Genomic DNA, 17312 nt, shown 5'->3' on the forward strand with positions numbered 1-17312 from the left:
TATATATATATATATATACGTATATATATGTGTATATATATATGTATATATATGTGTATATATATATATATATATATGTGTATATATATATATATATATATGTATATATATTTTCTAAGTAAGTTTATTCAGATGAAAAAAATATATATTAATTTAATTCTTCAAGAGAAATGATTTGCCAGATGGTTGACTTTTTTTATTATTTTTATCATGCTTATTTGCTTTTATTTGAAGAATTTATTTTTTGAAAACGACAACAACTGAAGGAGCTAGAGCTTTATAACTAATATAATGATGTAGTTAGTGAGAGTACGGTCTGCTTTATTACAGTGGACGTTAGGATGAGCGTCAAATTGGTCGAAATATATCAGAAAAGCTCTTTAGGAAAATAAACTATCAGGTGCTCAAGAGAGAAAAACTAAACATATTTCCCACGTTTTTTGTATATTTATAATCAATCATTTACTATGCTGACCAGAGTTGTGAAAGAGATCTTCTGTTCATTATTTTTTTAAGAGAAGTTTTTTATGTTTCCTAAAAGTATGTGCTCCCTTTTTGTTTTGTAAAAAAAAAAAAAAAAGCCAACGTGACCCTGATTTGTTAGCCTGACATTGTCAGGAGAAGAAAAACGAAAGAAAGAGAAACTTGTGAGAGTCACTGAACAGCTGGCGGTAGAGAGATGAGAATGTTATTTTTAACACAAAAACAGACACACGTGTTTTCACCTGTAACTTGATCGAAAGCCCCCAAGGTGCATCAAATTGACTGGTGGCCTTCTATTCACGCAAGACTTGAATTAGTCCCATTTTTTTAAGGCTAAGAACCTTGATTCTTTGTTGTAATGTGCAATACTGTTTGTACTGTTTGTAGAAAAGAAGAAAACAAGAAAAAAAAGAGGCATAAATCTTTATTGCAGAATTATTTTCATTGCAAGCATTGTGATTCACTAAAATCATTTTCTACTGTGTATTTACCTACTCTACCTGCTAGTACCTTCCAGTAGTAATGTAGCCTTTGTACTGAGAAATTTTCATTATTTTTAGAGAGTTTTGCTAAAAAAAGAAATGAATTTAAACATATTTACATATTTTCCTTTTTATTTCGTATTCTCTTTCTTTACAGACTTCTTTCTCAGCCATTAATAGTTATGTCTGGGGGAGACTTTCATATCTGGTCAATGTCATTAATATTATTTTGTATTTTTACTTGGAATAAATTAATTTTATGATGCTAATTCTTTAAAAGTTTATTTTTTTCATTCGTTCACTTTTTTTCATTTTTTTTTTAAGCTGAAAAAAACCCAACTTTGTGATATTGTTACTAAAGTGTCTCGATTCTTGAAATGCTATAAGCTTTGTTATGTGTGAACTCGCTGATGTTGCTTACATTAGTGTGTAAATGATTTACGGAGAAAAAAAACCTAAAAAACTATTCACAAAAAGCAGATTGGTGATGTTGAAAGTGATTCTCAATGTAAGCAAATGAATGGGCAATAAAATACAAATGGCAGAATGGAGCATACACGCAGTATGTCGTGATGTAATTGTGGAAGATGGACAACACCGCTGACCAATAATACCACTACTACTACTATTGCCACTAACTCTACAATAACTCATCCTCACTTTGTGCAGTGGAGAGCAACACTTCATCACAAGGGAAACATTCAACAGTTCCTCCTAAAGAAACAGCCATGTCACCTCCTCTCTTTGTAGTCAGTTCGGTCCCTGCAGAGTGCACCAGTGTGATTGTATTTAAGTATGAATGTAAATGTAGAGATTCACTGTGTAACATACAGCGTTTGGGAAGAGCATGTATAACTGTAGAATCTTAATTATGCGTAGGAGGCAATTAATGGTCTAAAGTGTTTTTATTCTTCTTCCCCAAATTTTGGTTTGTTGGGGTTTATTTAATTTTTTTTTTTTTTTAAATCCTACATTTCCCCTCCTAAACTGCCTTAAAAAATAGTTTGACATTTAGGGAAATTCTCTAAAAAGCCCTTTTGCCAAGAGTTAGATGAGATGTTTGACACCATTGTCATGTCTGTACTATAACATATAAAGCTACAGCAAGGTGACTGTTAGCTTAGCCTAGCATTAGCCACCCTGCTACATAATCTCCTGTAAAACTACTGCTTTAGAGGTGTTGGTAGGCACATTTATGTACAGAGCCAGGCTAGCTATTTCCCCTCTGCCTCCAGTCTTGATTCTAGGCTAATATGACGAGGCTGTAGTTCATTGTGAAGCTACAGCCAGTTAGCTTAGCGTAAAGATGGCTAATATGATCAGTAGTTGGCTGTAGTTCATTGTGAAGCTACAGCCAGTTAGCTTAGCGTAAAGATGACTAATATGATCAGTAGTTGGTTGTAGTTCACTGTGAAGCTACGGTCAGTTAGCTTAGCGTAAAGATGGCTAATATGATCAGTAGTTGGCTGTAGTTCATTGTGAAGCTACAGTCAGTTAGCTTAGCGTAAAGAGCTAGCCCAGCTCGGTCCAAATGTAACAGAATCTGCCTGCCAGCACCAAAATAAGGCCTTGGATCTTGTTCATTGAATCCAATTAACGGAAGTGTAAAAAGTGTTGGGGGGGTTATGTTCCTGAAGTTTTGTCCAATGTGTCGTTTTACACTTATGTCAGTGTTTGTGTGAACAAACGATATTAAAAGTGTTGATTAGAGAGCTTTAAAAGTGTTAGTAGGCACATTTTGCGACCTTTTAACGGAGCCAGGCTAGCAGTTTCCAATCCTCATGCTAAGCTAAGCGGCTTCAGGCTGAAGCTTCATATTATATTTTTTATCCAACTCTAAATAAGAGCAAATAAGCGTATTTCCTTAAATGTCGACAGTGTCCTTAACTTATTCTGAAGTGTTTTTGACGTCCCTTCCCGTCTTCGTCCAAAAAGAGACGTCAGTGCTCATGTGAGAATGTTATTTCTGGTTGGCCTTTCTATCAGTTTACACAGCTGATGCCAATAGCTTAGTCCCACACTTGTCTCTCTGCCAGGGCTCTGTATTATTCACCACCATACCATCAAGTGCATCTCCTGGCCCTTCGTTTTTTTGTTTCTCTGTCACTTAACATAACCATTTATACCTTAACTATAACACAGTGTATGTATGTGCAAATGGCACAAAGATGATTTGGATGACGGCAACCATTTTATATATTCCTCTGTATAGATATACGTATGTATTTCATGTAACTAGACTTGGGTATTATACTGTATATTCACTTCTGCTTCATGGGCGTTCTCTGGGTAGATGAACACTGTTGGTCTCGTCATGTTGTGATCTCAAAATGGATACAAAAAATAAAAATAAAAAGATTGGTAATGTGCTTTTTTCCCCTCCCACAAACATCCCACTTCTTTTGAAATGTACTTTTACAATTGTTTTTAATTTTCTTTTTTAAATCAAGGCATATGTGCTTGTCTAGGTTTTTTCTTTCCTGACTTGAACACTGGTTCCATCTTGGCGAGGCTTTTTGCAGTGAAACTGATTGGAAAACATGGAACTCAATGCTGCTAATGCTTACTACTGCTTCAGAGTTTGTAGTTCCCACCATCATCTTTTCCTGTACCAATAAGCAAATCCTATTAAATGTGGTTGTATGACGCTGTGAAACCTTGTAGTCTTTGGCATGGCATCCTCTCTGTCCCCCGTTGTGAGTTTAGAAAAGAGCTGACCAGTACTAACCTCTGCGACTTACTGTCGCGGTATTCATACATCTGCCATTTCAGTATAAATGATTCATTCCGCAGATTCAGACAGTGTGGCAGGCAAATCATCCAGAGCGATCGGTATCTGACAAAACAATCCCCCTACAAAGTCAATCTAGTTCTGGAGCTTTCCTTCGAATCACACAATCTTCATCAGCAGACAGATTCTGACCAGTTTTTATAGAAATGTGGATGCTCAAATTTGTACTTAATTTATTTTGAAAATCCCTCTGAATTAATGTGGTTTTAACTCCCTCTTTGGAATGAACACATCACTTTGTTTTTGAGCTCAAATTTATATGGTGCGTCCAATAAACAAATATACATAATAAAGTTGCTAAAAAAAACAAACCTCAAATACTGTATAATAACGCAGGGTTTACAGTCAGATTATCTGAAATAACATTTCAAAGCACTTTCAAAATTAGAATTATTAGCATTCAGTGTTCCGTTTGACTTCTTGTCCATGTTGGCCTAAAAGTTGAGAATTATTGACCTCGGAAACTGAAGTAGACAAAAAGATCTCACCACAAGCTCCAACAGGTCACGAAAGACCTCAGACTCTTCAAGGCCAACATGGAGTGAAAACCTCCAACTACAGCTGACACGTCTGCATCCTTTTATAGAAGGTTTTCCTTTGCGGTGTGTTGATGTAACAAAGCAGTTAATGATCCTACAATGTGTATATTTGTGTCAAAAGAACAACAATGTGACCATACTACAGGTTCATTAATGTCTTATTAGTATTGGTCCTCTTTAAGGTACAACCACCCCATGTAGTGGCCATCTCTGTTCACATGCAAAGAAAAGATAGCTTTGTATTGCAAAAGGTCTGTAGAATTTATTCCAATTCCACAGTCATAAACAAAAAGCAGCAACTACAGAAATATGTACAAGTCTTTTCTTTTTAAAATACTGGTGACAAGTTTCCGGTACCAGTCTCAGCTTGGCCCCGTGTCCCGTCTCTGTAATGCTGCTTCGAGCGCAGTGCTTCCCCAGGTCATCGTTACGCCACGCTAAAGACTCTTGATGGCCACAGAGCGGCGTGACGACATCGCAGTGCTGTTAAGACCTTGTGGTGATGAGGGGGAGGGGGGGGGGGGATGTGAGAGTGGTAGTGGGGCAGTACAGGTGTCTGAAGCAGTTAACACTGTATACTCTGGCAATGCGATGTGGGAGGAGGGCGGCGGGCTGTAAAAGCAGCACCTGGTGCCGCTACTACAAAAGACCACTATAAGTATGATGCTCTGGATGCTTGAGACCACAGCAGCAACACTGTACTACAGCGGTGACGGTGCTGTAAACTCCCATGGACCATTTAAAAACACTGGAGGCGTTTGTCGCATCGTCATACCATTAAATCCTCTAAAGAGGGCTTGTTGAAAACCTGGGTGGTTTTGCGCTCAACATAGAATTACAGGGTGTCTGACCTTGTACAGACATCATCATCATTGCTGAAGCAAAAAAATAAAGATTTATTTCCTATTTTGGCTGTGTTTTAGTTATTGCTTTGGGACATTTGTAACAATTCCCCATCAGTGACTTCCTATAGTTAGGTTGTTTAAAGTGTGTGTGTGAGGGGTAGTAGAATGCAGCAACGGGCGTGTCCTCGGCGCTCTGACCAGGGTCCTGCTCGGCCAGCATATGGAGGCTGTGTGTGTGTGTGTGTGTGTGGGGGGGGGGGGGTGTCATGCAGTGCTACTGCAGTGAGTGCATGAAGCTGTCCAGGTTGTACTCCGTGTCGTACTGCTGCTGGTCCCAGAGCTCCCCCAGGCCGTCCAGCACAGACTTCATGGAGGACTTCCCCGAGGTCGACGACGACTGCTGCTCACCCTTCTCCCCCTGAAAGGCATTCATAAACAAGACAGTTCAGCCAAACACAGAGTATTACACAGTTTATAGGCGTGTTTTCAGGAATATACAAGCATCTTCTCATGTGTTTTCTTCTTCTTCCTCTAATCAGACTGAACTACAGTCTGGTACAGTTTATATCTTAGGTTAAAAAAAAAATAAATAAAAATGGTACAAACAACCTGGGTTTGAAACCCAGATGCCTTAAAACAGCAGCCTCACTCATTAAATGTGTGTAAATTCTGAAGTTATAATTCTTAAAGGTGGGGATCATTTCTTCTGACATCAGCGGGGCACCTCTGCTGCATTAATGTGTGATCTGTATCTGAATAATGACATCTGATCCTGTTGAGTTTACATCTGGCCTCATTGTGGTCAGTATGCCAATCAGTTACGCAGTGCTGGCGGACTTGTCCCGGTTTAGGGAGGCAATGCCATGGCGTCATTACTTTCTAAAAATCACTTTTTGCAAGCTAAGACATGCTAGCTGCTACTTCTAGCTTTTGCCCAGGCTTGCTTCAGCCAGCAGGTCGAGGCAGAGCTAGGCGACTCTTTTATTATCAATGTTTTAACGAGGTAGGTGTTACATTTATACCCGACTGTAAAGACATTGTTTAGATCTCCACCAACATGTGTCTCCGTGACGGACACCCTCAGAAGTCTCACCTTGTCGAGACTGAAGAGGTTGAGCAGCTGGTCCGTGCCCATGCTCTGCAGGCTGGCGTTGTCTTGGCTGATGATGGTGTTGGCGATGCTAATCTTGAACTTCTGCAGGCCCATGATCTTCTCCTCCAGCGTGCCCCGGGTGATCAGCCTGTACACGTTCACCACCCGTTTCTGCACGGTACGAACACAACGGGGAATGTTAAAAGAAGGTATTTAGAACTTGTGGGACGGAGCCTCCCGTCCCCATTTCACTTCACTTGGGTCCTTCTTGCATCACTGGTTTCATACAAGAGCAGCAGTGTCACACGATCCGAGGCCGCGTTTAATAATGCAACAAGGAGACTGATGGACACGTCACATCCTTCTTTGGGAGCCACAGGAGCATCTTGGATTCAGTGTCATCTCAGTGAAACAGGAATTTATCAAAGCAGATGATCTAAAGCAGCTATTCTCCACCACTGGGCCTCAGAGAGCCACCTAGTGGGCCAAGGACGTACTGCCAAATGGGTAGAATACTTTTTTTTTTTAGTTTACAAAAGCTAGTTATGTTTATATCTAAATGTGCTCAGGAATTCACATAAATAAAGACGTCAAATTTGAAAGCACAATTTCAATGACCAGTAACAATTTTTTTTTTTTTTTTTTTTTCAAACGAAAAAGTGATGGAGACAACTGTGTGCCATAAAAGCTCCAAAGTGTGCGGTGAGGAAATATGACCCCGAATACATTAAATATGGATTCATAACGGCAGGCAGTGACACTTATTTCACACAGAAGTGGTTCTTAAGTTACAGATTGTTGAGAATCCCAAATGTAGATGTTATTGGGATGTGGTCCACGCTCAGAGAGCGGTTTATGTAGCCGTGTGTGTCCTGCATTCTGCTCTATGTACCTGTCCTATCCTATGGGCACGATCCATGGCCTGAAGGTCCCTCATGGGGTTCCAGTCATGTTCCACAAACACCACGGTGTCTGCACCCGTCAGGTTCAGACCTAGGCCCCCGACATGGGTGGTCAGCAGCAGCACGTCGATGGATGGGTCATTGTTAAACCTGAGAGCCAGAGGGAAGAAAGTCAGAGGGAGGAGATTTGAACCATAACGGGCAGCGCGAGGTAGAGTTCTGAGCCAAAGAAGCGACTTAAATCAGTCCACCGACCTGGAAACGATGGAGTGTCGCATGCCGGCCGGCACACTGCCGTCCAGCCTCAGGTAGGTGACCGAGGGCAGTTTGGGTTTCAGGAGGTCGTGCTCCACGATATCCAGCATACTCTTGAGCTGACAGAAGATGAGCACACGATGCTGGGCCACGACGGCCTCTGGGCCCCCCTCCGATCCTCCACTGCTTCCTAGACCGCAGTCCAACAGCAACTGAGAAGAGAAAACAGGTCAGAGCCGCAGCATGAGACAGCTACCGTGTAGTTCTGCAACAGGATGATAAGAAGAAAAATAATAGTGATACCATGGGGGCAAACAATCTGATCGGTCAAGACTGTGTTCCCATGGGTCACATTAAATCTGTTTCCCAAAAAAAAAGAAAAACGGAGCTAACGGGTAACGTATGGAGGTTAAATTGAGTTACATTATGATGCTGTAAAAAAATTTGTATTGGGTGGAGAGGTACATTATAAAGTTATCATGATGTGTTCAAATGTAATCTTGTAAAATGTAGTTGTTGGCGAGAAACTTGAACCGGATCCTCTGGGATTAGTAATCAAAAACTAGTATGCAAGCAGTAATAAAGGAGTGCATGTAAAATGATATTGGATTTATGTTTGTTTAGTTTATTGGTATTAAATGGGTATCGAGAATCGTGGAAGTGTGTGTAGACCTTGTTGCCTCATCTTTTATCGCCATTCTTATGCAAGCATATTACTTTCATGAAAACATATGTGAGCCGATTCCAAACTGTAGCCCGAGCAGGCGGAAGTGATGCAGTGGCTCTAAAATAAGACTTCCTGCACTTCACCTGTTTGAGAGCGGAGAGTTTGGGCGCGTGCTGGAGGTCCCGCAGACTGGAGCTCTGACCTGCGAGCTGCTCGCTGATGCGCTTGTACTCGGGATGCTGCGGGGTCAACACCAAGCTCGGGTGGTTACACAGCTTCCTCAGGTACTGCAGAGCCTGAACGAACGCAGGTAAAGAGATGCATTTGCAAAAGATAAGGCATACACCAAGTATTAACAATAACCACCTTTAACTATTGTATCAGAGCAGGTAGACACACATCTAGAAACATAAAATGAACCCAGTACCTGGAAGACATGGCCTGTGGCCTTCAACTTAGGCTTCTCCTCTCCTGTAGACGTATCAGAGATGCTGTCCTCCACACTGGCCTTGGCTCGAGACTTTGCAAAGTCTTCGTATAACTGAACCTGCAGGTAGTGAGAAACCAAACCATGTTGTTACATGGCGGTTGGGCCATTGTCTAGTTGTGGTTCCTGTGGAGACCAGTCACTTTACGTCCAACCAAGAATTATATAAGAGGAGGAGGGTCCGAAGTACCTGTAGAGGACTCAGGTTGCAGTAATAGTCCTGAATGATTTTAGGAGGAAGGTCCTGGAGGACATCCTCCTTCATCCTCCTCAGAAGGAAGGGTAGCACCTGTCGATGTAGGGCCTCCATTGCCAGGACACCTGAGAGGGAGGAAGCGATATTAACCACCGCTGATGTCCTCGTCTGTATGAGCAAATTCATTAAAAAAAAAAAATATTGGGATGCTAGGAAAAGCAATATTTACACACCTGCCTCCTGTTCCCGTGAGGAACTTTTGGCATCCCGGCTGGCCAGGATGGGTTTACCGTAGCGAGCGGCGAACTGCCGCTCTGTTCCGAGGAATCCCGGCATGAGGAAGTCAAACAATGACCAGAGCTCCAGGACGTTGTTCTGGGGGACAGACGACAGTGGAGAATATTCAGGCTCCGTCGAGTAAACACAAGGAGAAATAGGAACATTTAAAAACAGCTGTGAGCTCACCTGAATGGGCGTTCCTGACAGGATGATTCTGAAGTTGGCAGCCAACTGCTTGATGGCTTTGGAGAGTTTGGTTTTCCCGTTCTTGATGACGTGACCCTCATCGAGGATGCAGTAATTAAATTTGATATTCCTAAAATATAGAAAACTTATTATAAAAACTTCCACTTCCAAAAGCACAACACAAGATTTTAGAATGAAATGATACGCACCTAAAAAAGTCGATGTCATTCCGTACAACATCGTAAGAGGCTACTACAAGGTTGTGTTTCTTCACTTGGTGCTGCAGCCTGGAAAAGTTCAGTGAGAGGACATAAATGAGCCATTGTATACTGTACGCTACAGTTAGCGTGTAATAATGAATCAAAACCAACATTAAAAGGTGCTTTGTCAGGATGAGGACAGAAATCTTTCTCTGCACGCTTACAGACTTTTAGTCTGACTAAGCTTTACCGCATTCGTTCAGTAGGAGGCCCGGTGTAGTGCAGTGGGTTGAGGTATTCTTTGGTGCAGAATTTGCTCACTTCGTCCACCCAGTGGCCGGTTAGTGTGGGAGGACACACTACCAGAGAGGGCAGGGGGCTGATGTCTGGGGCCTTAGTCCTGGCATATTCCTGGACCCTGAGTAGACATCAAACACACAGAAGGCAGAGTCGAGTTTACTTGCACGGGAGAGTTTTAAAGAAGAAAAAACAAATAACTGGGACAAATCACTGTTAATGCTGAAACTGTCAAATTCTGCTTTGTCCATTGTCTCGCAGCACAGCATGTGGCAGGCTCATTGTAGTCATACATGAATAGCATATTATACAAGACCTTTTCATATTCACCATGATCTATATAACAAGCTCAACATCTTGAAAGGAAATGTACTTCTCTTCTTCCTACAAATCTAACAGTGCTTTGTATTCGTGGTCCATCTTAAATGACATTTTATCTCGTATCATGTTTTTTTGGAAATAGTTCATGTTAAAACATGCAGACAACTGACGAGAATTCAGTCTCAAGTTGATATATGGATTGTTTTAGCATTACCGACTGTTTACATGAACTTAATCACAATCATTAAGGCTCTCCTAATTCTTTTAACTAGTTCAATACTTTGTGATTTACTAGTAGATATTAATATCTGACTGATTACACACACCAGCATATAAACAGCTTAAATCGATAATATATTTGGACTCATATCCAACTACTCGATGATAAACTCTCTACAGTTCTTAAAGCTGTGAAGTTACTACAGAGGGAACAATTATACGAGTGATGATGTGTCCGAACGGTACAACATATAGATATATAGTGTGTCGACTGACGGAGGAGATTAGTCCGTGTGCTGACGCTGTAGAGTTAATCATCAGTGACGGTGCCGTTTGGACTACCTGAGGTAGTGATCTCCTGCCAGGATGCAGATGGACTGCAGAGTCTTGCCGAGGCCCATGTCGTCACACAGGATCCCGTGCAGCTTGTATTTGTTCAGGAAGGACAGCCAGTTCACTCCGTCCTGCAAGGTGACACAGAGACCCACAGTGAAATCATAAATAAAAGCAGCCCATTCATTGGAACATGTCCTCCTGAGTCAGTTAAGGTTGAGGACACGGCAGCAGTGTGTTGACCAATAGCAGTAACAAATGAATTTGGCTTTTTGCACCACTCAATGAATTCAAGAGACGGGTGGCTGGTCTCAGCAAAGCTGCCAACATTTCTAGAAGGAACCTGCAGACATACACCGGCTCCATTTGACCACTTTAAAATGTTACTCTGTCAAGAAAACCATTAGATGTCAGTGTCTCTCTTTTGTTTTTTACATTGCTAGCCTGCAGCAAAGCAGAGACCTCATCCCTGAATCTGGCAGAACAATGATTAGAGTCAAGGTGAAGAGGCAGCTCAGGCACAAAACACTGAAGTATCCCAGGAGTTGTTTAAATGTGTAAAAACAACAATAGAATGGGAATCATTGATCTGCTGCTCGAGGTAGTATTGCAGAGGAGCCTGAAAACTGACACCCACCTGCTGGTACTTCCTGAGCTCCGCCTTAATTGGAACTGGGATCTTGTAGTTCTCCAGTTTTCTGCTATCTAGCAGTTGCTCCAGGAAGTGGCGTTCTCTGGCCTTCTGGCGGATCAGGTCAGCGGACATGGCCGGAGGGTCTGGTATACCGGCCTGGTGGACAACAAAAAAAAACGCTTAGGAGCAAAGCGCTGGATAACGACATTGTGTTATTAGTTTAATAGCCAGTGAGCGATTAAGTCGGTTTGCATGTCTGTTGGGGAGCTCCTAACCTCGAGGGGCAACAGGCGGATGAGCGTGGCAAAGCACTGCGTGGCCATGAAACGAATGCTATCGCTGGGGTCGCTCATACGGCCGAGCACCGGCACTACGAGCAGCACAATGTAGGGCACAATGTCCACATCAAGCTGCTCCATGACACCTGGAGACACGCTAGTCAAGGACGGTACTGTGGGGAGATGACACGGCAGCAACTACAAGGTCGATAACAGTAGCATTACCGCACATCTGTGACGGGAAGCTTTTGTATTTTGCTATGAATCAAAGGGTCACCGTGTGAAGGATACAGGCTAAAGCCTCGATGGCACCCTCCTGTTTGGTGCAGTCTTCAATAGCAGCCAACCAGGGGAGGACGCACCCGAGGAAGCGGTTCATGGTCTCCAGCATGGCTATCTTGCTGAGCACGCCCACACAGCGTGCTGCCATGTGACGCACTGCTGTGTACGGGTGCTGCAGACAGGTGAACAGATGGGGTAGGCGCTCCAGCAGCTAGAGAGGAATAAAAATGATTTGCTTGCGTTATAATAGTTGGTTTAAGATGCCTTTATGAACTTTCCCTGAAACAGACACTTTGATGGCCCAAGGAGCAGTTCCACAGCAATATTCAACTGTTAGGTCTCCATATGGTGTAATTAGAATTTCCATCAATGAGAGGACCTGGGTAAACGGCGGTATAGAAGTAGAGCAGTCGTACCAAAGGCTTGAGTTCAGCAGCCATGGCCCCGGCCATGACTTCCAGCACTTGTAGAGAGTTGACCAGTTCCTGAGCTGCAGAGTCTCCCCTCTCCAGCTGGACCTCTCTGTCTAGAGCACACAATACACAAAGTATGGAGTGAATTCTCTCGGTGAAATTAAGTGAATTGATAGATATTTTATTGTCAAACCAATAAATACTTGTTACTCCATGTCCATCAGAGAATAAACCCAATCAACATACCAATTTGTTGGTTTTCAGTCACCACTGTTCTCAGTGGTCCCACTGTGTTCTCCCATAAGTACGGCAGAGATTTGGTGAAGTCTGCACCGAAGTGCTTGGCAACTGTTGTCAGGGAGAACTCCGCCCCTCGCCTCTGAATAAGAAATGGCTTCTTGCTCTGAAAAGGGAAGAGATCATATTTAAAAAGAAAAAAGGGGTAAACAGAATCTGTTGATGTGAGGAAAATGTAGTGCAGAGGTCCTCTGTACCTCGTCGTTATCAGTGCAGATGGTGCTGCCTGGAGGAAGCTCTGTGGTGGGGTTTTTGGGGGCTTTAGGGGCGGGACCCCTCTTACTGGTGATGGCAAACGCTGCCCTTTGGTGCCGGTACAGGGTGATTATGCCGCGGGTTTTGTTGACCATGTGATGAATGCAATCTTTCTCCAACCCACCGCCTAAGGCTATGAAGGAGGAGTAAAAAATATATATATCTGGTGAGTAGCATGCATGCAAGCACTTTACATGTGATGATATCGAGGGATGCTATTGCACTTTTAAATTTGACAAATATAGAAAACAAAAAAGACACCATGTCGTCTCTCCTTCCTTCACTTCCTTCCATTCCCCCTCCTCCTTTTTCTCTTTACCGATGACGCATCACTTACTCGCTTTTGACCAACAGCCTTACACATTGACAGAGAACTATCCCTGTGAAGAGTCCTGTCGCTCGCACCACATCTGATTGATTGATTGATAGATATACACACACATATACATATATATAAAAAAAGGCATTTTAAATTTTGCACAAACCCCTACAGTGTGCCTTGGAATATTAAACACTTGCATTTTATATTCGTCTGAGACCATATTCCACCGATGCAATGAGCCCATCATAAGATGAAATCTAAATGGAGTGCACTATTTAAGTCAGTAGAATGATTAAAATGTCAAAGAACACCCAATTTTGAAACCCAGCTAGTAGCCGAGGCCATGAGTAAAATCACTGAAAAGTATTCCTCAGCTTCTACGACTCTTACCTTTGGCATTTTCCTGTGTGAGGGGAACGGGGCAGGCGGATGAAGGCGTGACGGCGGAGTCCATGCAGGCCGAGGCACAGAGGTTCTTAATGATCTTGGGGTTGGGGCACGGCGAGCGTCCGGCACACTGCTGCAGCAGCTTGGCTATAAAAGACGCGGCGTACCCCTGGATGAGGGTGTTCGCCTCCCGCTTGACCGTCTCCATCAGAGGCCTGACCAGTGGGTTGAGCTTTTCGGGAAGCACCTGCAGGTTAATCACTGCGCACGCCGTGAACATGTGGACGCGCAGATGCAGCTGCTGCCAGTCCGTGTTGGTCTCAGTCACCGTGGATTGGGCCTGCTGCCGTTTACCGTCCAGCGCCTGCCACTGATCAGACTTCACGTCAAGACCCACCGTTGACTCTGTGAAGATGGCGGTTACCTAGGAAACAAGAGGGAGGGAGAATGTGAGCGACTGTAATGGGGGCCATCTGTTACGGAGTGCAACATCCATTGACCTTTGAAGATGAGAATCAAGCCGTCGGATCAGGAAATAAAGACATGGACGGAAACCAAGTTACAGCTGGATGATGTGTCATAATAATAGTAGCCCAACACCTTGACATTCAGCCTTCAGTGTGAACTACAGCTTCTATAATACCTAAACACTGATTTCAATTCGATTAATGAAAAGGTTTCTAATTCAGTTCTCTTATGTGTGTGGCTGCACTCACCAGTTCATTGGCTTGATCAATAGTGAAAACGCTACAATTGAGGCGGTCTTGCAGGTCTATGTTGGCATCGGCTAGCAGCGTAATGAGCTGCTTGCACTCGTTCTGCATGCGCGTGAAGGGGATGGCGATCTCGTCGTAGTACAGATGCTCCGACAGAATGGCCAGAAGACGAGGCTGCACCATCGACGACACCACCTGACAATCCTGAAAGACAGAGACCGGAAAAGTCAATTGCTCATACTACATCCCAAAAAAAAAAAAAAAAAAAAAAAAAAAAAAAGTGCTCAGATTTGTAAATCCGCAACAACCAGCTCCAAGTGTCTGAGCGTTTTTCACCTTCTGCACTGCGGCCCACTCGCAAAGCACCAGAGCCACAGCTATGCGCTGGAGGGCAGACTTGGAGTTGAGGTGGAAGAGCAGCAGCTGGCCTAAAGACTCCGCCGGTCGGATCTCCTGAGACGCAGCATTGAGCTGAGGGTCACAGATACACCGACACAGAGCCCCCAGCAATCTGGTTTACAGAGACACAAAGGAGCGCAGGGAAACACTTTCAGAACAAAACTACTCATCTGGCAATTCTTGGTTTTTTGGGAGAGAAAATCACAAGTTCACCTCACGATCAGGACTGACAACGTTTTACCTTTCGTATGCAACAATCAAAACTCACTTGGCAGCCATGAGGCGAGAACGGACCACTACGTAGTCCCGCGTCAGTGGGTCGTCCATCACCGTCTCTGCACCGGCTATATACTCAACCGTTTCCTTCACCTGATTGGTTCCTAGACGAGCCTTTGCACCCGCCTTATCCTGTTGCATCAACACAACATTCATTATTACAGTTATTCACTTAAAAAGTGGACCTAAACGTACATCTCTTGTGGCATTATAAACGTTGCTTTGCACAGGCAAAGTACCAAGCACTAAATTAAAATATTGGTCTCTTTCTCTGCTTCAGATACAAATATATGTGCACATACATGTACTGTATGCATTTTGGTGCATGAAAACTAAAGCGGTTCTCATTTCTAACGGCATACTCCTACAGAGCTCCATTTCGTTAAACAAACTGGCTATTCAGTTGTCAGGTTGAGCGTGGTGCCTCTGTTACTTTTCTATTTTCTCCCCCGGACTGTTAAGGTCCTCCGGCTCAAACATAGACATACAGGCCTGGGCTGTTACCAGACTGTCACCTAGCAACCTCATCTGTTTTGTGTGACGTCTTGAAGTCACATGCGTTGTTTGCATGAACCCGTTGCAAGCAACTTGCGACAGATACGCAATACCGTCCTGAGTTATGTCCTACTGACATTTTAACACTGATATTTTGTGTTACCTCGGATGTATTGCATGGTATATGACACGCATATAAACTTACACATTTGAAAAAACAAGAGCTTAAGATTAATTTTCCTGAATATTAAAATGTAAAATAACATTAATTTCACTGGCTAAAATTGCTACCAATTAGCAGTTATCGTGCATGGACTGGAGCGTCGGTTTGCATTTGAGGACACAGCTGCATGAACTTTAAATACACGAGATGAGTCTTACTCTTCAGTCTCATCTAGGTATGAATACACAAAGTGTCCCACCTTGCAGCGGGCCTTCACTTCCAGCAGCATGTTGATGTCGATGGGAATGTGCGAGGCCTGCATCATGAGACAGAGCCAGGCGCCCATCCACGGACAGCTGGCTGCCACCACGTACTGCTGCGGGGCCTGAGACAGCAGCTCCATCCACACCTGCCCAGAGACACACGGTCACAGATCAAGACCAAATCCAAAGAGGTCATCCACATGCAAGAGAAGAAAAGCAAGACTTCTCCAATTCCCATCAGAACATTTATCAATTCTTTGTTCTTGGATGAAATTTCAGTATCATTTCCAATAGTCAAACTTCAACAATCTTGGTGATTTTACAGTGTGGGTGATGCAGCACACCTTATGAATCAGCTCAAGGATTTCCTCGTTGCTCTCCAGTATGCACGACTGGAAGATGTGCCGCAGCATCTCTTGTAGGATGGGGTTGATCCACACTGCACAGCTCTGAAGAAAAATAAATAAAAAGATAAAACGCTGCCCTATCAGACACAACACACAGCATTCACAAATAAAAAAGCTTTAGTTGTTATGGAAATGTGTGCATTTCAGATACTTTGTTAAATCCTGTATGAGATTGATTAGTACTCAGATATCATATGAGGTGTTAGTCAGCGTTACCTCGTCAGCTTTAGACAGCAGCGTGAAAAGGGTTTCCAGTGCTGCCCGTCTCACTGATGCTATGGTGTGTCTCAGGAACGGCCAAACCCGAGGGACCAGGACTGTTAATGACTGCTGCATGCTAGAGTGGACAGAATACACAAAGGGCCATCATTTCAGAGAACCAAAAGAATCTGAATTAAAAACCTGAATAAATACCGCCTTGGTACAAGGGTATACACTAAACCTCTGTCTAGACTTTAAGAGTCAGTGGCCATCTAATTGTGTGTTTGAAGAAAGTTTGCTCAGTAGTGGGCGTGCGTCGTCTGGTTGTGTGATTTTTATGTAAATCAAGTTCAAACTCAGCCACCACTGCTGATACACCACAGAGGGGACAACAGATGAGCCAGCTCACTGTAGTGAGCTTCTTGTGAAGCAGAGTATATGCTAAGGCCATCAAACCTCATATGGCAAAGAGATTTTCACCTGGAACACAAGCACATGTATTCTAATCTATGCTTTAAGTCAACAGTTACCAAATCTCCAGCCCAACTGCAGGCTTTACAGAATAAGTTATGTCGAGTACAGCTTCAAGAACTACCGTTTAAAGAAGACGCTCCGGTAGCTTATAAAGTGGCCGCTGAACGTATACTTGAATCTGTAGACAAAGGCCTCTTTTGTCCATTGGACCATTAAGAAAGTGTACTTTCTGTTTCTGCTGTAAACAAACAAAACAATCACGATTTTGAGGCCGTAGCATCTTCTGTGTGGACCTCTGAGAGACTGACCTGCACTGGCGGACCTGTGTGTAGGTGAGCAGCGAGGACAGCAACGTCATGATGCTGTTGGTGGAAGCGGTGAGGTCGTCCAGGTCCAAAAGAGCATCCCACAGCGTGTTCACGATAAAAGGTACCTGAGAGACACGGGCACAGAGTTTCACAACGACAGAAAGACC

The 17312-nt window shown here is 43.4% G+C and overlaps 1 protein-coding gene across 1 annotated transcript in view; it reads right to left on the reverse strand.

The window, feature by feature from the left end:
• Positions 1-4530: 4530 nt before the first annotated feature.
• The window catches only part of btaf1 (BTAF1 RNA polymerase II, B-TFIID transcription factor-associated), a 21159-nt gene continuing 8377 nt past the window's right edge, over positions 4531-17312 (reverse strand). The window contains exons 13-38 of the mRNA XM_031877166.1: positions 17146-17270; positions 16379-16499; positions 16100-16204; positions 15752-15901; positions 14827-14966; positions 14496-14670; positions 14160-14363; positions 13447-13867; positions 12677-12867; positions 12429-12585; positions 12186-12295; positions 11779-11980; positions 11485-11633; positions 11213-11365; positions 10585-10706; positions 9656-9823; positions 9415-9492; positions 9206-9335; positions 8974-9115; positions 8735-8865; positions 8485-8604; positions 8201-8353; positions 7391-7602; positions 7126-7285; positions 6234-6404; positions 4531-5558 (exon numbers count right to left, since the gene is read on the reverse strand). Of these exons, the coding sequence (XP_031733026.1) occupies positions 5415-5558; positions 6234-6404; positions 7126-7285; positions 7391-7602; positions 8201-8353; positions 8485-8604; positions 8735-8865; positions 8974-9115; positions 9206-9335; positions 9415-9492; positions 9656-9823; positions 10585-10706; positions 11213-11365; positions 11485-11633; positions 11779-11980; positions 12186-12295; positions 12429-12585; positions 12677-12867; positions 13447-13867; positions 14160-14363; positions 14496-14670; positions 14827-14966; positions 15752-15901; positions 16100-16204; positions 16379-16499; positions 17146-17270 (4134 nt within the window). The 3' untranslated portion in view covers positions 4531-5414. The remainder of the gene's footprint in view (positions 5559-6233; positions 6405-7125; positions 7286-7390; positions 7603-8200; positions 8354-8484; positions 8605-8734; positions 8866-8973; positions 9116-9205; positions 9336-9414; positions 9493-9655; positions 9824-10584; positions 10707-11212; positions 11366-11484; positions 11634-11778; positions 11981-12185; positions 12296-12428; positions 12586-12676; positions 12868-13446; positions 13868-14159; positions 14364-14495; positions 14671-14826; positions 14967-15751; positions 15902-16099; positions 16205-16378; positions 16500-17145; positions 17271-17312) is intronic.

The sequence above is a fragment of the Anarrhichthys ocellatus genome, unplaced genomic scaffold (assembly GCF_004355925.1).
Source record: "Anarrhichthys ocellatus isolate YVR2014 unplaced genomic scaffold, GSC_Weel_1.0 scaffold3, whole genome shotgun sequence".
In the NCBI taxonomy this organism is placed as follows: domain Eukaryota; kingdom Metazoa; phylum Chordata; class Actinopteri; order Perciformes; family Anarhichadidae; genus Anarrhichthys; species Anarrhichthys ocellatus.